This window comes from Opisthocomus hoazin, chromosome 1, assembly GCF_030867145.1.
Source record: "Opisthocomus hoazin isolate bOpiHoa1 chromosome 1, bOpiHoa1.hap1, whole genome shotgun sequence".
Lineage (NCBI taxonomy): Eukaryota > Metazoa > Chordata > Aves > Opisthocomiformes > Opisthocomidae > Opisthocomus > Opisthocomus hoazin.
Genome location: NC_134414.1, coordinates 150,198,805 through 150,220,243, shown reverse-complemented (window position 1 = coordinate 150,220,243; position 21,439 = coordinate 150,198,805). Strand labels below are relative to the sequence as shown.

Here is a 21,439-nt window from a genome sequence, read left to right as displayed (position 1 = left end):
AGTTAGTACCAGAGTAACAGGAAAGCTGAAAACTGGAGTCTGAGCCTACACTCTGCACTATAGTGGTCTTTATAACTCAAGAAAATTTGCAATCTAGAAGATGTCTCTCCTTGTTTCTCAGGGGTTGAAAGTCCACATAACAGAGCTATTTCATTAATGCTGTTTTGCCCACTTCTGCAAGTCTCTGTAGAGAGATCAAGCAATGAAGAAAACCACTCCTGGTTTTCACCATTTTGCACACATGTACCAGTAAATGCCAGGTGCGAGAATAATCCCAGACAGAGGCTTGGGATGTATTGATGTACAAATACATTGATATGCAGTCTCTTTTATGGATAAACTAACCGTTGTGTTTCAGTATCTACAGCTATTGCCTCTACCGCAACTAAAATTTTCCCAAAACAAAATATGTGCAGCGCCAAAGTGTTAACAGGAGTAGGTAAGTTTTGCTCAAACAGTTGGCAGAGATCATATCATCTTCTACATCTTCCCAAAGCCGCCTGCGTCATGTTGTTGACTGTGACATGAACTTTGTCTCTCAACGATAGCTCTCATGTTGTTTCCTCTTGTAGTACAACTGCCTCCCACTTGTGTGAAGGAAGTAAGCAAACGGTCTTGTACAGACTCATATAACCAGGAGTCAGGAATCTGAAACTCTTAACACACGATTTGTCAGTGATAGGGGAGGGCAATCTTCAAGCTAATGAGGGGAGCCTGCAGGCCAGCAGCTGGGACTCCGATGCACGGGTTGGGTGGGAAGAAAGTCCCCAGGACTGAAATGCGGAGAAACCGAGGTGCAGCGAAGATCCCGCCGCACGGCTGCTGAGAACTGAGGGCACCCGGAGAGCACAACGGTGACACCAAGAGCATTGTAGCAGGAAAGGGTCACAGGACAAGTTCAAGAGCATTAGCCAGCCTGGTTGTGGAGCTCAGGACGGATTTTGGAGGGGTTTCGTAAGTGAGGGTCATTGTGGCTGTGTGGAGCTCTAGGTTGAACCGGTGGGAGGAAAGGGCAGGGGAGAGCTGATGGCAGGGCTGGAAAATGCTGACAAAATGCATGGATAGCCCAAGCATGAGGGATACACATGAGCAAGACAGAGCATGAAAAAAACCTGCATTGCTACTGGCTGTTGTAGCATGTTTTGGTGTTATTAATCTTTTCTCTCTCTCTTCATTTGCAGATTGTGTTCCTGATAGAAAGCTTTTTCAGTGGCTGGAGTCTTAGGGGTTTTGTACAGATTTTCTGTTCGAAGAACCTGTTTTTTCTAAACATGAACCTGTAATTTGAAGAGTATGATTTCTGTTTGTTACGTTAACCTATTCCTCTTGTTCCGTGTTTGCCTGCCTTTCCAACTACGCTTCAGGTCCCCCCCCCTCCGCCCCCCCCCAGGACTTTTTGCTTTGCCTGTCTCTGTCATCTGCGGGTGAGCAGCTGGAAGCCAGGCAGACCCGTTCTACAAGTGTGTGCCTACCTGTAAGCTCCCGTGCTGAACATACACTCACGCAGTCTCCCTGGGGAGGTAGCTGAGAAGACCTTGAGGAGTAAAGATTTGAAGCTGGGCAGGTCTGAGGTAGGAAAATCAGTGAGGAGGAACTTAGTCATAAGAATTACAACCACACAAGGTAACCATCAGCGTTATCAGGATTGGCCTCAGACAAACTGGGAACCGGCAGCGGGCGAGTTTCAGGAAAGGACTACTGCAGGGCAAGAGAAGTGGTGTGATTCAGGTAAGCGAGAGAAAACACTGTTGGAAGATTAGCTGATGAATATTTATTTTGTTAAAAAGACTTTTATCAACATGTGACCGGAACTAGGATATAGCTGTACTGTAAAGTCTATACATCTGTGTATGTATGTATATACATCTGTGCATGTAGTTACTGCTTGTGCTGAATTTGCTTACAGTAATAAATTTCTGTGATCATAATGGTATGGGGGTTTGAGAAAAAAAAATAGGTCCTCTACATGCAGGTTGATTTAAACGAGCTAACTTCTAGGCACATTTTAAACAGGAAGAAAATAACAAAGGAAATTAGTTTCATATCAAATTAGTCTCAGTTCACTGAAACAATGCAGGATGATGCCATGCGTGTGTGTAGAAGTATGTTCAGCGTTTGGTTAAGTAATACATGCCTAGGGCTGGATTCAGAATTACTTAATGGTTGACTTCCGTCACTGTTGCTTGATTGTAAGGAAGCAAACTCTGATCCAGCGTGGTGCAGATATCTAGATCTTTCTGTGTATTTACCTGTTTGCATGTATCTCTGTGTGTGTGTGTGTACATGAGCTACCAATTAATTTGTAAACAAAATCTACGTTAAATACACCAAGAAACATCCAGAAGTTGGGAAACTGTGAAGCTAATGTTGTGTACACAACTTCAGCTTGGTTTCCTTCTGGCTGTGCATTTATGAAAGCAGATTCATGTTCCATTTCTAAAGCCGTTATGCAGCAATGTGGTGTCATGCAGTATTTTTATCACGCAGTGCTTTTTACAACAAGAGTTACACGCATGCACAGTCCTTTGAAAAACTCCTTCATTCTGCTTATGTCCTGTCACAGCTTTTGCTGTCATGGTTTTTCAGAATATCTGTATCGAGTTTGTGCTAGGGTTTGATACAGGCTTACTATTGGCAAGCCACCACCAACATCAGAGTTCAGTCAGTAAAAAAGAGGCAGAATGGCCAGCATTTTCAAAAATAGTGTGGGCTTTTGACCAGAAAAAAGGAAGTCATAGGTAAGAGTGTGCTGTTGAGAATCTGGTCTCTGGACCTTTTGCATTCCAACAGCCTGCTCGCTAAGGGCTTCAGATTGATGTATTCTTCATTTTTTATTGTTTCAACTTTTATTTTGTAGATTACCTGTGAAGAGTAACTTTTGTGGCCTTAATTCAGGGGGAGTGCGATACAGAGATGTTAGTCTTTCAGAAACAGTAGTAGGCTGTGTCTGCGTTAGAAAAAAATATTATTGTCTTCATCATCATTCAGTTTCTGTACCATTTCACACTTCTCTGCTCAGACTTCCTCACAGTGCACAAATCAATTAATTTTTGTAAGATGATCTAAGTTTAAGCAAAACTTAGCACCATGAGAACTTGCATATCTCCACTGATATGGTACCAGTTTAGAATAACCTTGTTAGCATAAAATCACAATAGTGCAGAGTCCTACTGAGTCATATTTCTCAATGCAGTAACAACTGCTGACTTTGCCTATTTTTTCCACTCCCTGGAAAATGAGGCAAGTTTGCCCTAAGTAATTCACCTGCTCACATAGTGGCGTGGACCTCATTACTTGCTGTTTTCCCCATGATCTAGCTCATCAGAAGTGGTCAGCCTAATTTTATTTCACTCCTTTAATATGCTTCAGTGGCAGCTGGCCTAGGTGTGATGTTCAGGTACTGCTTCTAATTGTGGACCAAGAGAAAATCTTCAGTCACTGTATGTGATTTTCTGATAGGGTGTAAGGGCTACCAGCTGGTGCAAAAGTGAGTTAGAGTACCAAATCTTTATAGCTGAGACATTATTACAACCAGCACAGCAAGCTGCAGGATATAGTCAGTATTCTTTGTTCAGATCAGAAGTGAGGTGGCTCTGGTATGTTATAACCTGGGCTGACCAGTCAGAATTTCTCATTCTGCACAGTTGAAGATACTGCTTTGTAGCCCACATATGCCTTGTGGTGAGAGATGAGATGACTTGATGGGCCAGGGAAGTGTTGCAAAGACATCATGATGTGCCATGGTGTTGGAAATAGTCACTAAGGTCTTTTGAAGGCAGAAAAGACAGGATATATAGTCTAACAGATACATAGCTTTTTGCAGAAGTATGTTCTTATGGCATCAAGTTGTTAGGCTTGAAACCCGTGGGACTTGTTTTTTATTTGTTTTCAATGCTGCTTTTAGTAAGACGGTGGACATTACAGGGGAAGAAACCTGTGTTTTGCTGTTTGCTTTTCCATGGTGCTTTTCTTCTCCCCGTTCTCTCACATACAGTGTCCACAACTGCTTGGCTGTCCTGAGCCCGCACATCGTGGTCTCACTGCCTTTTTGGTTCCTGCAGTTCCCTGGTAGCTCCCCTTGCTTTCAGCTGCCCGGCCAGGGTAGTGCGCTTGTGCATAATGGTTGCCCGAGCCTTGATGGGTGGCCGTGTTCAAAGGTCATATAAAAGAGGAAGAAAATAATAAAAGCAGTACAGAAACGGTGACTGGAAAAGCTTGAGAATATGGTTCTGCCACTGTAAGAAATTAAATAGAAGGTGTATTTTGTCTTTTATGAGTCCGGCAGTATGCTGGACTGATGTGAGTAATTACTCAGCTATTCTTTATGTGTCTGTAGTCATATCACAGTTGGTCTTCACAAGTAGTGCGTGAAAAACATATGTAAGAATATTTTTATAATAAAATGGTGTGCAGTTAATGCAAGCCAAGAAGTCTGGAGAAATAACTACATACAGCTCATAGCTCCTTTCAAAAGGCCTAATGAAGATCCAAAAGAATCTTAGCCTTTATTTTTATCATATTTAATCAACTTAATCAGCTATTTCTTTCGACAGAATAGCTAATCAGTACTCAGGGATTTACACATTTGCATTGATGATGGGAACTGATGTTAGTTCCCAAGTCAGACGTACTCACTGGCAAAACTGTGTATTTAGCATGAATATGTACAGTATCTTATTTTCCTGAACATGGCAGGAGCAAGCAGCAGGCAGTTTCTGTGCGTGCAATTCTGAAGCCACCTGTTCCTGGGTATTAGATGGACACATAAGACTTTATATTTCTGTTTCTTTCAGTTTTCACCACAATGTCTTGTCACTCAGGTTTCTTGTCTCTTATGTCCTGGCACTTTAAATACCATAAATTGAGTGTGATGAGAAATTAAGTCCATAAAATGTGAGAGAAAATTAATTCTTTTAGGGCAGATCACCTTCCCAATCCAGTTTACCACATTGTCATGTGAATGCTTGTGCTGGCACCAAGGAGACAGTGTACGTGTGGGAATGAGTGACAGAGGGCTGGAAAAATCATAGAGGGCTTATGCAGGCACCCAGTGCCTGTGGGTCTGTGCTGACACAGGGAATGTTTTCACAATGTAGCATTATACAAGCTAACTATTCACCAGCCTGGGCAGCGGGAGGTGCGTTTTCCCTGTTTCTGCTTCTGGATGTGTGCTCCTGCCCCTTCCTCGAGCCTGCCCTGGCAACTGTTGAATTGCTTGGTGAACAAATATCGCTCACTAAAATGGCAGGAAATTACCATAGCAAAAGAAAAGTGAATTTTTCCTGCTAGTTTGGTGGTTTGAATCAGTTTAGCATGTGATCAGTGGCACAGCTGGGAACAAAGCAAGGAGTGTGAAGAGAGTGGAAAGAAGAGATACTCCCTTCTTGTGGTATGGGTGAGCACTTAATTCAGCTCAGCTGCATTCAGAAAACCATATTGACATTCAATATTGGAATTTCCTGAACCAGTTTAAGCAGCCCCCACAACTGCCATCTTTTAGCTACTCAGTTCTGTCCTCATGTTGTCCCCATGTGTTTTGTCTAAATTTCCAGGGCAGCAGATCTGCTTGGCAAACAAAGATGACTGAAAACAAACTACCACCTTTTTCCCCAGTGCTCATCCTGTTGGCAAACGTGCACAGAGGAGAGCGAGTGTCAGCGTAGGGCAGATATAGGGGCCTGCCAACTGTCTCCAGGCTGTGAAACCGCTCTGCTGTGCACAGTTCAGCAGATAGTCTGCTAGCAGCAGTTTGGAAATGCTGCTGACTGTAGGTTAGCTTCTGCTAAGATTTTGCTTTGCATCTCTCTTTGTCTAAGGGCAGCCGCTTCTGCTATTTCTAGATACCAGGGTCTTCATTGTATATTTAGCTTGGACATGGGGATTTGGGTTCAGGTGTTAGTCAAAGGAAGGTTTGACTGTCATCGTTGTTGCAGTCTGCTTGGAACTGTGTAGTATCTGAACACTGTTAGTAATGCATTGAGCATTGCCCTCCAGGCCACTGTATCTGCATTGATTCATATCAATTTCCCCCTGCCACAGCAAAAGCTCCCACGTCTCTCCAAATCTGTTTAGTGGAAACCATGTTCCCTCGCTCTGAGGTCTGGTCAGGGGAACAAGTAGCTTTTCAAAACTCATTTACAGAGACCTTCACAGCTCCTTGTTGCTCCCATTCAGTCCCTTATGTTGAGAAGCTTTGTTCTAGAAAAGCTCATTCTCTTTCTGGTCACTGTTATCACAGTGGGTATCTTTTGGGAAGGCTTTGGAGTCTGAATCTGAGTGGGAACATACCTGCCTCACCTTGAGCCTTGGCATTCTGAAGGAAGATGGCCTAGTACTGTGGTCATTACCTAGGGTGTTTGATTTTTGCATTGCACTGCCAACCAGTTTTCTTAAATAAGGAGTTAGGTCACATTGATGTGCTGCACAATAAAGGACTTGATGAAAAAAAATTCATGTCCAAGAGAAAAAAGAAAGTTCCAGGTTTTGTGTGAACAATGAATATAATGAGTTTCAACTGAAAGAGGGGGAAATCAGAATAACCTGAAAGATTAGATAGGCCCAGGCACAGAGAGCAGTCTATTGAAGCAAATATGTTTTTGAAAGTAAACAATGAAGAGACATGAATTGCAGGGAGTGAATTTCAGTGTATATAAGAGAGTAATAAAAAAAATGGAAGAACTAAGCTGACATTTACTTACCATTGCCCAAATTGTCTAATGCAAATTCTAAACTGAAGAAATAGAGGATATGTTCTCCTGTGCTCATGATCTAGGCAGCAGTGGTCTTGGTACAACATAACATACAGACAAGGAAAATCAGAATTACAGTGAGGTAAGGTATTTTTGTCCCCCTTATCCTGGCTTGATACTGGAAGACTGTCTTCATACAATAAAATAAGTATTTGAGCACTGCCAATATACTTTCTGCTGTGTGATGAGCATGCACCTGTACACTGAAGCTGTTAGTTCCACATAACCTCTGAGTGTCCCCTGCTGATACACTGGAAAAATATTTATTAAATGTGTAATGTGAGATCTGTGTATTTCTGAGTTACCACTCTTGTTGTGAGGATGGGAATGTAGGAACTACAATATTACTAACGTTGAATCGGTGAGCTGCAGAAAGAGCTAAGTATGAGAATTCATTTGGTCTCGGCCTGGAAAGTAGCACTCAAAGATACTTCGGAATTATCTTATTGAGTGCAACTGCTTTTGCTGCTTCCTGAGTTTTGCAAGAGGATGGATGCGTCGAGTGTGAATGGACTGGTCTGATCAGACTTTTCTCGTGGTAACACCTGTGCAGCTCCATAAGCAATGGCAACAAATGGGAGTGCCAGTGCAAATAAAGCACCGGTGGTGGCCATTGTTTTTATTTCTGGATCCCATAGTTCTGCCCTGAGTGTGGTTAGAAAACATGGGTGCCACCCACTGGCATCACTGATGGTAGGTGCGTAAGGGAGTAGGTAGGAATCTTTTTTACGGAAAGGCGACCAGTGTAGACACGGTTGCTGTGTCAAAACTGTTTTCCGTGGATCTTTGCGACTGCATGAGCATGTGTCTGCGCGAATACAGGTTGGTGTGCGTGTGCTTACATGTGCCTGTGCATGCACGTCCTTGAAATGTAAGCGTGCATTTCTAGCGAGCATTTGTACAAACAAAGCCATTAGGTAGTGTTAAGATGGAGCTTGGACTGTTTACAACTCGGATTGTGCAACGTGATTGCTGGCTAAAGGTCCTCAAGTCTATTTTCCTGGGATGCCATCATGTCTGTTCATATGTATATTTCATATCTGTGCATCTGAGAGTGAAAGAAGGCAGACTGTTACTCTTATGGTGATGCCTGTGTGTTTGTGTGTAAGTGTGTGTATGTGTTATAGCCAAGGTAGGTTGACTTAGTGTGCTTGCTTTCAGAGTGTGCCTGAAAATTTTGGTGTTACTGCTGCGTTATTACTCCTTTGATTGTATTCACGTTGTAGCCACACACTGAAACTAGGTGAATTTGCTAGCTTATTAAGAATCAAAGGAAATACAAAATGAAAACAGACTTTTTGTGATATCTTAAAGTGCAAACAGATTCTGTTTTCCTCTTTCTGCTGCCTCTGTTGTACAACTGATAAAGCCTAATTTCACTTGTTAATTTTAAGCATGAGAACAAACTCTGTTTAATGTTTCATCCATCACCAACTGCCATAAAACCATATTGATATCAGTAAGAATGCCGTATATTGTTATTAACATTTGCCATTGATGTTGATTGCCTTGAGCTCAGCTGCAAACAGAGAAAGTTCTTACAGGATACAAGTCCCAATGCCTATAAAACGTTCTAGATGATGCTGTTTGTGAAGCTGTTAAGTCTTAAGTTTCTGGCTATGTTTATAAGAAACAGTGGTTAAATGTATGTGCCTTGCCTTTCTATCAGTCATCACTATTCACCACATCATTGATTTCTGCAATTTAGAAATAGTAGTCCAGGTCCTCTGCCGGTGTAAATCAGTGCAGCACCACAGAGCCTATGACTATCTTATGACTTCAGTCCTCAGTAAAGGTAGTATACTTCGTGTAGCAGAGGGGCATCTTCTAAAATGCTTACATGTTCTCCAGAGAATAAACAAAAAGACATACACCTATTTGAACCGAAATACAAATTTCTGCAGGGCTAATCTCCCCCTGTAGTGCAGAACAGCTGAAATTCTACACCAGTGATGTGTATGGAACACAAAGACACTGCCATACGCTGGTGAATTTAGCCCTGTCTGGGTGGGGTTGTACACCTGATGAGTGCACTTACACAGTCAGAAGGTTTTGTAGGTGTATGGTTGCACCTGCTAAGGGGTTAGTGAAAGCTGAAATTACAGCTGGAAAAGTGCACGCTTGCACAGGGTCTGGATTTTCAACTGCAAATGCAGAAGTTCCAGATGTTGTGCTTCAGATTAGTTATAGACCTGACAGTGTTAAGGAGTCGGTACCAGAGAGCCCTAATGGTGAGACTTTTTTTCTCCTTGTCTTGAGTATGAGTTGTGGCAGGGCTGTAGTGAAGAGTAACAGACATTTTGTATGCATACTGCTGATCTATTAATTTGTTATGGATCAGAAGATCAAAGGCTGAGCTATTCTGGCATCTAAGAAGTGTGTTAGCTGGAAGTGCTATTCTTTAAGTATAATTAAGTTCATGGCTGTGAATTTATGTGCGTATGCCAGCCTTTAGGCCTAGGAGTACCCAGTTGCTTGTGAAGCACTGTAGAACAAGCTTAATCTTACATTATCTCTGGTCATGCAGTGTACCATTCATAGGATTTGGGAGTGGATATCCTGTATCATTCTCTAAGCCTCCAAGTCTCAGTGCTGCGTCTTCGCACAACCATTGATCATAAGGGGTAGAAAGCTCCATATTCAGCTCACCTGTTGCTTCATAAATCGTCCTTCCTCCTGATAAATGTCATTAATATTCTTTGTGTCTGTGCAGAAGACAGAGGTCAGAGACCCACTTGCTTGTAATTGAACATGGCAGGGGATGTAAAACAATTCACACGCATGCTACTGGAATGCAACAGCAATGACAAGCTATGTGGTAAGATTCACATGTTCCTTTAAGCAATAAGCTTTCACATGCTGAGCAAGAAGGCCAGCTTTGCTAGAAAGTGGGCTAAGCCCTTTCCCCTCCTCCACCTGCATCCCAGTTCACACAGAAAGGTTTGACTGAGCTTTGCTTTCATTATGTCTCAGGGTAGAAACTTTTAAGGGGATACAGCCTTTGTGGTGGGATTCATCTCACTTAATTTTAGTCATTTTAGAGTATATCTACTTTGAATGAGACATAATATAGTCATTAAAGATTCTGTGCTGCTTCCCTGAGGACCAGTCTTGTGAGATTTTGATTTTGTGACTTTCTGTCATCTTTGGGAACTGAAATGTGGTCTTGCGCTGTGCAAAAATAGCACCACCTCCAAATCTGGGGACCTGAGAGAGTTAATTACCTGCAACATCCTTGTTAATTGAAATGTCTTCTGGTCAAATCCAAACCGCATGACCATGCTTTGTTTTCTTTAAAATTCTCCGTATAATTTTAATGGAAGGAGCTGAACCTCTAATTGCAGGTGTATTTGCAATGGCACAGCCATACCCAGCCCTCCCCATCTCCCTCCTGCCCGTCTCCCAGGGTCGACTCTGTCTTGCTGGTGGAGGATACCTACACATGGCTATAATTCCTAGCCTCTGTATTAAGGCATCTCAAGAAGTGACCTAAGGTGCTGGAGTCCCAGTGGTTTCATGAAGTTTAGATATTCAACACCTTTGAAAAGTAGGATGGCAGCACTGACAGCGTTCAGTTGCTGTTGCAAAGAGCAGAGGATAGATACACATGCTTTGGGGGTTGAAAGTTACCAAAATGGGTTATTACTACTTTGTTATACAGAACCAATGTGCATCAGGCAGTACTGCTTATTCCTTGGCTTCTCATTTTCTTTTTCTGCTGATAGTTGTGCGTGAATATCAGACTGAAGTGATTGTTGTCCCAGTTCTCCTTGTGGGGTTTTTTGTCATCGTGCTAACTGTGATTCTTTGGCTCCACTGTCGAGGCTTGCGAGCAAAGCGGGAGCAATCATCATCATCATCTGGACACCAAGGTAAAAAACTGTGTTTCAACCAGAGGAAAGAGTGTTGGTTTCAGTGGCCAGAAGTCAATCCCATTTCCCTATCGCTTGAGCTGTTAGGCAATAGCATTTGTGAAGAACCCAACTGGTATTCGACAATCCAGTGAACAATGGAAAAACTGGGAACTGTGATTTAGCCCACTTGCAGTAGTGATAGTGGAATCTGTAGTATAGATGGATCTCAGAAAATGTGAAACAACATGCCATATAGGCTCATTAATGTACTGTGGTACATCACTTGAGAGCTGCAGAGTGTGTTTGAGTAACAGCCTTCTAGATGCTGCTGCAAGGAGAGTTTCACTGGGGTAATTATGAATGTTAGTTGGTTTTATGTCGATCACACCTAGTTAATCAATTTTCTGTACTGTCATTTAAGAAATTTAATTTCAAGCTGCTGTCTCCCACTTCCTATGGGGACAAAAGGAAACACAACAGGGACTGATGAGGGGGTAGGAAAAGGTTTGTTGGTACTGCAAACACATGTTGCTGTGTGGAAATGAAAATCTGGTTCTGAAGTGATTTGGGGCTTTTAGAGGAAAAAGCCTTTTCAGCCTATATAAAGGGAAATAATTAAGAACAAAGATAGGGCCTTTGTGGGAACACCCTGTGCATGGCACTTTCATAACTACTGGTGGCGGGTGATAAAAGAAAATGGTCATTGCTTCAGCACATGGGGATCGAGTACAGATGCATGTTATCTAGAAAGTTTATGTAGTTAAATACAATAGAGATCTCCAGACTCGTTCTGCCTTTTCATCAAACAGAATGGGAGATAATAAATTCTTTTACCTCTTCAAGGGCCAGAACAAGTAAGATACAATAACAGTTCCTTACTTTGTCCTGATTTCCAAAACAGTATGGGGGAAAAATCAAAGAGGATAGAAGGACAGGCATTGCCACTTACTACAAGAGTTCATCTGTCTGCTTTTATGTGTCTTGTGTATTTATTTTTGTTAGTGAGTGACAAGAATCAGCAGGAATCCAGCTCAACAGAGAACTGCTATATCCAGCTGAGTGAGACGTCTGTGGAGAGCCTGCTAAATTCTGCATCCTTGACTCTGAAAGAACTGGAGATACCTCGAGAGAAACTTTCACCAGGCACCTTGCAGCTGATAAAACATGGCCGCTATGGGAACATCTACAGAGCACAATTGGAAACTGGGAACACCGGGAAGACTAAGACTGTAGTATTGAAAGCCTTACAAGGTAAGGCACGTGGCCAGGATCCACTTTGGTACGGATCTCTCTATCAAAGGCATGATGCTGGGCAGAACTTTGCAGTCGTTACTGGGCAAGAACAAGCTGTGTCATGTTAGCTAGTCAGAGTGGTGTTTTGGTAGAAGTGTCTTGGTAGAACTAAAGAGGATTGCCATTCATGCTGATTTTAAAAGCTACTCACCCTGTTCTTTGCTGCATCCACTTGGGGTTTTTTTGTTTGTGTTAGGTGGTTTTTTTGTGGTGTTTTTTTTTTGTTGTTGTTGGTTCTTTCAGACCTGGCCAGTCCCCAAGAAGTAAGGGATTTCCTGGGAAGGATTAAATTCCATCAAAATCTTGGCCATCATGAGAACCTGGTTGAACTGGTTGGATGCTGTGTAGACCGGCTCCCACTTTATATGATCATGGAAGATGTGTCACTTGGTGACCTGTTGACATTTCTATGGACATGTCGGAAGGTGAGTCAAAAGAAGTCATCACAGAATGTCTTCTTAAATTCCTTAGGTAGATATCTATCCATAAGTCATAAATGATTCTTTTCCTCTCTCCATTCATCCACCTCTGTCAGTCTAAACTATTTCCATCCCCCAGAGAAGTTCTACACAAGTCTAAACTGGAATAGAGTTAATGAATATCTCAACTGAGATGATCTAGTTTGGAGAAGTTGACCTAGTTTTGTAAAGCGAAGTCCTGCTTTGCAGACCATTAGAGTGAGAGCTGGTACAGCTACCTGAATTTCTAAAAAGTTTTAAATACTGTCCTACTCCAAATGCTTTTAAGAAAACAGAGCAGTTATGACACCAGGGAGAAGGTCACTGAATGACAACTAATCGATTAAAAGACAGGAAACAGACTGTAAAAGTGAAAGGCTGGTACATGCACAGAGGGACGTCAGCCATGAAGTTCTGCTGGTATATGTGCTGGGACCTGGTGTTGTTTGTTGCATGCGTCAGTTAGCTAGAAAATGGGATGACAGTAAGGTGATGAAGGTTGGCAGTGATATCAGCCAGTAAAGGCAAGGGCTGACCTTGAGGAATTGCAGAAGGATATTCCAAGATTGAGAGACTGGCCAATAAAAAGAACAGATGAAATTCAGTATAGTTAAAAATGAAATGATGCCCATGTAGAAGAGCAATCTGAGCTTTGCATATATAATGATGGCCTCATATCTGCCCATTCTGATGAGGACTGAAATCACAGGACTGATTGTATGAAAATACACAGTCTGATGAAAATATTAACTAAAGCCAAAAAAAGAAACCAAATATTAGGTGTTATTAAGATGGGCATAGTAACAAAACTCTGCCATGTCACTATATAAATCCATCATTCTCCTACATCTGGAATACTAAATACAGAGGCATTGCTCGCTGTCCTGTTCAGCAGAAGGACAAGGTGGTAGCAAATAAAGCTAAGAAGTGCCATGTTCAAAACAAGCAAATGGAGGTGGTTCTTCATGAAGTGGGGAGTTGATTAATGGAATTCCTTGCCAGTGGCTGCTGTGGATTTTGAAACTCTACAGGGGTTCAAGACAAGAGTGAATACATTCATGGAACATAACCTTTCAAAGGTTACTGAACATGCTGAAACCATAAGCATCTCAGGAAGTCCTTAAATTGAAAATAGTTGGGGGCTGGAAGACTACACAGGAAAAACATTGTGTGCGTACCTTACTCTCTTTCTCTCATCTGGGTATCCACCTAGGGTCACTGTTGCAGGCAGGGCAGTAAGGGTAGTAAGACTGCTAGTCTTATACCAGATAACCATTCATATGTTATAAATATGTTTTCTACTCATCATTCTAGTTTATAATAGGTCTTCCCTTCGTCTGTATGGATTGTCATTCTCCACTGTCATTCTGCCCATTTCTGTATAACCTGTTCGTCTCTTCTCCACCGTGCAATTTACACACCAGTTGTCTCTGGTGTACTTGTCCTACCCAGCACACCATCCATCCATCCACATCACCCATCCATGTACCCATATATTTCAGTCAATTTATGACCAATTGTGAAATTAGCTGGCAGAGCATAAGGTTAGATAGTACTCATATTATTAAGGTAGAAGAAAATGTTCCCCAATACCCTACAGCAAAGGCATTTGTTTGATCCAAGATCTGCTCTTTTGTTTCTAGGATGTAGTGACAATGGATGGTATCCCCTATGACCTCACTGAGAGGCAGGTATATGAAGTTGGACAGCAAGTTGCAGCAGCTCTGGTAAGTCTGCTTGCATTTGCTGCATTTTTCCTTTCTTGTGTGATTGCAGCACAAGTTTGCATGGTGGCCTGAGTCTTCTTGGCCTAAGCACTGAGAATGTACTTTTGTTGAAACTGAGCCAAATATGCTGCATTATTTATGCCTGTCTTCCACAGCATGGAAGACAGGCATAAATTAAGTGAAAATCTATATCAATTAACATTCCTTTTAAAATTATCATGGTCTCTTTCTTTTCCAACTTTCCAGGCTTACCTTGAACAGAAGAAGTTGTTCCATGGTGACATTGCTGCCAGGAATGTCCTCCTTCATCAAAACTTCACTGCTAAGCTCTGTGGTTTGGGTCTGGCCTATGAAGCTCACACATACGGTGCCTATTCAGTGACACATATTGTGCCAGTCAAGTGGCAGGCTCCAGAGCAGCTCCTGAAGAAACCCCCCAGCATCAAGGCAGACATGTATGATTTGATTTTTGGACTAGAAGTTTATCTGTCTGTCTGGACTATCTCTTTCACTCCTTTATGTAACATGTTGCGTCCTGAAGTTCAGAGTAAGGCATATCTGTTCTCAGCATAGTGCTCCACTTTCTAGCTCATACCTTCTTTTCTCATTTCTGCAGGTCATGCCTAGTCTTTTGTGTGTATTTAAGCTAGCTAGCTAGAATGCAGACTTAACATTGCTTTGTTTTCTTTTCTTGCAGATGGTCTTTTGGAATTTTACTGTATGAAATGATTACATTAGGTAAGAAGATTTAATGCTAATAAAAAAATACGTAAGGAAGCAGCAAATTAACAAGACTCAAAATCTCAAATTTCAGAATGCAAAGTTGGACCATTTAAATAAGCATCCTATTTTTTCCCACCTCCAAAGTCTTGACAATTTCTTTTAGACTTTCTGTTATTGTGAATTGTGGTAGGAAAAAAAATGGATTTTGGTAGGGAAGGAAGACATTCTTACACAGAGGCTGCTGTTTCCAACCATTAGCTTAATTCCTTTTGCCCTTCCAGGTGCTCCACCATATCCTGACGTGCCACCTTCTGACATCTTATCATACCTGCAGAGACGGAACATTATGAAGCAACCCTCAAGCTGCCAGCAAGCCATGTAAGCCACTTGCTTATGGACAAGTGAACTTGAGATCTGCAGAGCTAAATGGAAGTGAGGCATACAAAACTAGATCTTAAAGAAGATCTCTAAGTCTAGACTATACAAAACAGTAATCTGTTAGCTGAGGATGTTTGCATGTCACATGTCTGCCAGCTCTCCTTGCTGGATTCTGCTGCATGAAACCTTGGTGGCCAAAACCTCTCTTTCCTGCTTTTGAAAATTGCTCTTGTTTCTGTTTTCATGTCTGCCTTTGCATTTTGTTGTTCCACTGCTTTCCTGCAAGGTGCACACATATTCTGGAGTAATCTTTCCCCTCTGAGTTGTGGGGTTCTCCCTGAAGTGAACAAAGCATCCACAGGGAAGATCAAAGTCATTATATTTCCTCTTGTGAAGACATTATTTCTTTTAATTTTCAGAGGCTTTTTCTTCCGTAAGGAATCCCAGTTGCGGTTTCAGAAGGGAATACCAAACAATCTTTTTCCCTTTGCCCATACTCACAGTTGACATCCTTGCAAACAACTGCGTGCCCTTGTCCCCACACATTATTATGTGGTTGCAAATTTCAAAGGGTCAGGGAAAAATCTTTCTATGAAGCAGAAAAAGAGGAAGTCTCTAGACATTTTAAATATGAGATGACATGACTGTAGTAAAACTTTGTATTGGTGCTTTTCATTCCCAGAGCCTCCTGACTTCTCCATCTTACAGGTATGGCATCATGAAGTCCTGCTGGCAGTGGAACGCAACTAAGCGGCCTTCTCCAGCAGACCTGATCCAGTCCCTGCAAATAGCTGTGAAGACCAGCAATGACCGTGCAGTACTGCAGGTGCCTGAGCTCGTGGTGCCTGAACTCTACGCTAATGTTGCTGGTGTTGATGTGCACAGTCTGATGAGGGAGTACACTATACTCTGAAGGATCCTTTCACGTATTGGTAAAGAAGTCTCTGAGTTTGCCCTTTCTAGACACTTTGCAAGCTTGAAATGAGGTGTGTGTGTTGGGAGGGATCCCTTTGTTTTTCAAGCACGTTATATATATTGGACCTCTCCTCCATGCCTGAAACAACAAACTATTATCATTTTTGTTATTAAATCAGCCTGTTGATATCACTCTGCCAGTGGTGATTTGGGAGCAAAGTGGGTTTAGGAAGCTGTAGAAAATGTAATGAGAAATTTGAGTTAGAGGAGCATATTGGGTTTGCATGGCAAGGTTTTGGTAGTGGGGGAGAAGGGTGACTTCTGTGAGAAGATGCCAGAATCTTCCCCCATGTCTGACAGAGCCAGTTTCAGCTGGTTCCAGGATGGACCTGCCACTGGCCAAAGCTGTGTCCATTAGCGATGGTAGCAGCTCTGCGACAACATATTTTTAAAAGGGTAAAAAATACCGTGCAGCAGCAGTTGGAAGAGAGGAGTGAGACTATGTGAGGGAAGCAAGTCTGCAGACACCAAGGTCAGTGAAGAAGGAAGGAGAGGAGGTGCTCCAGGTGCCGGAGCAGAGATTCACCTGCAGCCCATGATGGAAGACCATGGTGAAGCAGGCTGTCCTCCTTCAGCCCATGGAGGTCCACAGTGGAACATATATCTACCTGCAGCCCATGAAGGACCCCACACCAAAGCAGGTGGATGTGCCTGAAGGAGGCTGTGACCCCGTGGGGAGCCTGGGCTGGAGCAGGCTCTGGGCAGGACCTTTGGGCCCGTGGAGAGAGGAGCCCACGCTGGAGCAGATTTGCTGGTAGCGCTTGTGACCCCTTGGGGACCCACGCTGGAGCAGCCTGTTCCTGAAGGACTGCACCCTGTCAAAAGGGCCCACGCTGGAGCAGTTCATGAAGAACTGCAGCATGTGGAAAGGACTCACTTTGGAGAAGTTCGTGGAGAACTGTCTCCCCTGGGTGGCACCCCAGGTTGGAGCAGGGGAAGAGTGTGACAAGGAAGGAGCGGCAGAGGCAACGTGTGAACTGACTCCAACCCCTATTCCCTGTCCCCCTGCGCTGCTTGGAGGGGAGAAGGTGGAGAAAATCAGGAGTGAGGTTGAGTCCAAGGAAGGAGGGAAGGGTAGAGGGTAGGTGTTTGAGATTTGATTTGATTTCTTATTATCCTACTCTGACTTGTGATTGGCAATAAATTAATTATAGATTTCTGCAAGTCGAGTCTGTTTTGCCCATGACAGTAATTGGTGAGTGAGCTCTCCCTGTCCTTATTTACACCCAGTTGAGGAGGATGAGTGATAGAGTGGCTTGGTAGGCACCTGGTGGCCAGTCAAGGTAAAGCCACCACAAGGAGGTTTCTGGAAATGTCTCTCCATCCTTTCTGTTCCAGGAAGCTGCGTCAATTGGGTATACAAAAGAGGAGATGTCCTGGGGAATATGCTATGGGGCAGAGCCCTGCAGGAATGAATGTACAGAGTAGGTAATACAAATGGATAGTTTCCTGTCCATTCACTAAGAACCCACTGAAGACTGTTATGTTCTTGCCTTTTAAGTGTTCAACAAATGTCTGAGATTTTTCCAGTGCTTTATACTCTAGCTTCCCATGGGAGAATGGGTACTGTATTTAAAAAAAAAAAAACCACCCACAAACAAAACCCCTGCGTATCTGTGGATGTAGAAGTTGTTATGTTAATGCAATACATCTTCATGTAAGAGTGTACCTTTCCTGTAGTAGCTGTAGGGGCAAGTGAGTACTCCAAGACATAAGGTGTATTATCTCATCTCAGGAAAAAGTCCTTACAGACGTGAAGTTCTCAGAGATGGTCCTTAACCAATCATTGCTTTGAGCAGAGCGGGTTATTTGTTCGTGTGCTTCTCTTTCGAGTTGCTAATGCTTTGTTAATTATTTGGTTTTTTGGGGACATCTGTCCATGGGTATAACAGATACTGTGGAAACAGTATGGAAATGTTAAGATTACACCAAATAAGAAAGATTGATCTGCAGTAAAAACAACCTATGAAGAGAATAAGCATGCATAGTGACATCGTTGTGTGAATGTGGTAAGAATATACTGTCGACTCTATTTATCTCTGTGGTGACACCTTTGCTGCATGGCTTCTGCAGTGAGGATCTGTATATTGGACGTTGCCTTCGTAGCTACCCTATGACAAGTGTGACAGTATGTAGCATTTTGTGAATACTGTGGTGCTAACAGAGCCTACTTCAAGGTCTCACATATAAACAACACAGATAACTTTGGTAATCATACGGAGGATGTGAACTTGTAGCCAGTGAGCTGCTGAATATGAACTCAAGATTCAGCTTAAAATAACAGTGTGAGAAATTCTACATATGTAGTTTTCTTGTAAGCCATTTACATGCCTTGATCAGTGGATACATTTTAATGTAAGTTCCAAACTTGTTTCCACTAAAGATTTCAGTGACTGGGGTGGTTGCAATGGTGATTTACGTGAGTGCACATGAGTTGAGTATTCACGTTATGAGCAGGCTCTGGCTGTGCCAGCGCTGTTGCAGAAAAGTTACTGGTGCCTATGCGAAGACTTGCCCTAGGGTAGCTGAGGGGTTGGAGTCCCAGTGGAAATGCACCTGTACGTCTTCAGCATCTGCCTGGAAGGGGGGCATGCCTCTTTAATCAAAAAAGTGAGGGTTTCTTCTTGTTCAATATTTATATTTTATAATATAAGCTGCACAAAGCTTATCTGAAAATATTTGGTCATTGATTTTAATGAACATGCAAACTTTGTAAAAAGTCAGAGGCACTTGAAGTCATGAACATTTTTCCTTCATTTCAGAAGAAGCAGAATCAGATTGTGAAACAAATTTTTTCTTCTGACTTCTACTGTTTGTGGTTTCTAAGTTGACAGTGCCTTAATTCTTTTTTTTCTAATTATTTTGGTACTTTGAGCAATAAAGGTTCTTGTAAAAAAAAAAGACTAAATGCACATTAAAGGAATAGTTTTGCTGTTCTGTGTGAAGAGTGGATTCAATATTCACTCAGTATCCCTCCAAATTAGCATGGCCCTTGTCTGTGTTTGAAGTTGAAGGGCCTGGCAACCCACAGAAGGCTAACTGCAGTCAGTTCTGTTCATTAGGGTTTGGTCTTTCATGTATTCGAATCCCTGATAGTTTCAGAAGAAGTTGCAGGCCTGCAGCATCCTGTAAGGCCAAATTTAGGTGTGTTAGCCATGTAGGATGCAAGGCCAAAATCAGTGTTGTGAAAAAAGCTAAACGATGGCTCTTTCAAAGGGGAATATTTACCCTATAGGATGTCTTCAATCATCACTTTAGATATTAAACATATGTAGCTGTTAAAAGGAGCTTAGATTCTAGTTTCCATTAAAATTTATTGGTCTGCTTCCGAAGACAATGTTAAGAAGTTTTCTCTTTTAAACGCAAAATAACATGAATGGAATGGTTGTTTTTCCTACATTACTTAGGCTTTGTAAGAAACTGTATTTCCATCCAGAAATAAAAGTAATGTTAATTCGTACAGCACATATATCACCGCTATATTCTGGAACACTGCAAGCTTCATTAAAGAGTGCTTAGTTAGCTTTCTGACTTTTCTTATGGTGTTGGCTAATTGCGACCTTAATGTCCATAACCACTCTTGGTGTAAATCTGGCTTGAAGAATTGAAACATCTTCTTTTCAAAATACTCAGATAAGAACATCCTCTTCTCTCTCCCTCACTTGAGAACAAGTTCAAAGCTACCTGGTAAATTTAGGTCAAAGTCACAGCTGCCAGTCATCCAGTATTATTTTTTCAATATTGATTGAAAAAAACCATTTGGTTCAAAGCTCCCACCCAAGAACGGGATATTCTCAAAGGCCTTGCCAGTGAAAGGCGGGTGTGTTTCAGATACGTAATGCAATCTCCGAGCTGTGAACTGCCGCAGACCTGATGAATAAGGCACAGTGGTTCACAAGGGGCTTTGTTAAACGTGACAAATGCATCACTGTTCTCAAAGCTCCCTATCTTGTTGCATCACAGAAAGCAATGTTCTGGTTTACACAAATCCTCGTATTTTGTTTCTGTTATCAAAGCTCTGATCAAGGGAATCCATGGGAATTCAGGATGCTGAGCACCTTGCAGCCTCTGACAAAAGAACTGCTTTAGTTTCCCCTGAGAGCAAATCTGTGCCAAGACCCTGCTTATGAATTTGCCCACAGAAAGACATTTTCCTGCTATATAAGGTCTAAATTTAATTTCCTTTCAATAAAGCAGCTTGATTCTCAGTATGAGCATTCTTGTTCTAGTTTGACTCCCTTTTCCCCAGGTGAGCTTGTATAGACTTGGAAGTGACAAAATCTAAATCAGATTAAGTTTTATAGTGGCATAAAAGCAATTATACCCATGGAGTTACCCTAGTTTAACTGTGCTTCATGCTAATTAAAGTAGTCTATGTAGAAATCTTTCCCACACGACAGTCTCCGTTAGTGCATGGGTCTAAATTTTTAGGATCTGTGTAGACTCATGCATGAATTCCTCCTTAGAGAATCCACTGAGGACCGGGTGAAAATTTTTCACAGGTGTTTTGTGGAGAAGCGTGGATTTTCAGTGATAGACTTTGTTTTATTTGTGTAATTGGAATATCTTGTTCCTATGAAAAATGTTGGCTTTTGATTATTATGTTGAAGTGTGCTCCCAGATGGCCATCTACATCATTCAGTCAGTGCCCGCTGACTTGGTGTGAAGCTGAGGAGCAGCAACTCCTGCGGAATGGACTCTGCACTTGGACTTCACCGCTCCGGTTTGCAATGCTTCCGCCTGGCAATTTGCCATCACCAAAAGCATGAGCTTACTGGTTCTGTGACACCAGCTCTGCACTTTCTGCGAGGTGATGCCCTAGGCTTGGGGTGTACGTCTGAAGCTTTTTTAGAAGGTGAGAGAAGAATTCCTCCGTCTGGAACAGATGCAGAGAACCAAGACGGCTGCTGCATTGCTGTCTCCTATGCGTTTGTTCCACCTCAGTTTCCTCAGGAAAAAACAGTCATCAGCGTTTTCCCACCTGTGAGACATCATTTAATGGACAAACAGGGAGTATATGTAACAGGTCCATTAATAAGTAATTTTACAATGCACTTGGATCTTGGAAAAATTGTTCAAAGTTTACTGGACGAGCTTTGGAAGAATCCTCCAGTTCTGGCTCCTAGTTCAACATCATTTCCATACCTTTTCAACAAACCAGCTGGAATGCCTCCTTATGCTCCTCAGGGCTTTCCATTTCTTCCTCCATACCCACCTAAAGAAACAAACAGAATAATGGCAGCCGTGCCCGTTGCTGAATCCGTTTGAAGCCACGACAGCAA

At 42.3% G+C, this 21,439-nt stretch overlaps 1 protein-coding gene across 3 annotated transcripts; it reads left to right on the top strand.

The window, feature by feature from the left end:
• Positions 1-785: 785 nt before the first annotated feature.
• On the top strand, positions 786-19,642 carry STYK1 (serine/threonine/tyrosine kinase 1). Of its 3 annotated transcripts, XM_075441569.1 has the most exons (11): positions 786-1,571; positions 1,644-1,728; positions 9,463-9,567; positions 10,475-10,621; positions 11,606-11,854; positions 12,140-12,321; positions 13,998-14,081; positions 14,328-14,536; positions 14,779-14,819; positions 15,086-15,182; positions 15,891-19,642. In XM_075441569.1, the coding sequence occupies exons 3-11, from the start codon at positions 9,501-9,503 to the stop codon at positions 16,093-16,095; spliced, it is 1,281 nt and encodes a 426-aa protein (XP_075297684.1). In that variant the 5' UTR covers positions 786-1,571; positions 1,644-1,728; positions 9,463-9,500; the 3' UTR covers positions 16,096-19,642. The 3 variants fall into 3 exon arrangements, with proteins under 3 accessions (XP_075297684.1, XP_075297675.1, XP_075297692.1); XM_075441560.1 differs by having other exon boundaries at positions 786-1,728; XM_075441577.1 differs by having other exon boundaries at positions 786-1,728; positions 15,865-15,950.
• Positions 19,643-21,439: the final 1,797 nt, after the last annotated feature.

Bases quoted from the DNA above. Each gene is read 5' to 3' on its own strand.
- STYK1 (XM_075441569.1), top strand. From the start codon at position 9,501: ATGGCAGGGGATGTAAAACAATTCACACGCATGCTACTGGAATGCAAC. The intron at 9,568-10,474 runs GTAAGATTCACA...TTCTGCTGATAG, and splicing joins CAGCAATGACAAGCTATGTG to TTGTGCGTGAATATCAGACT. The intron at 14,082-14,327 runs GTAAGTCTGCTT...CCAACTTTCCAG, and splicing joins AGCAAGTTGCAGCAGCTCTG to GCTTACCTTGAACAGAAGAA.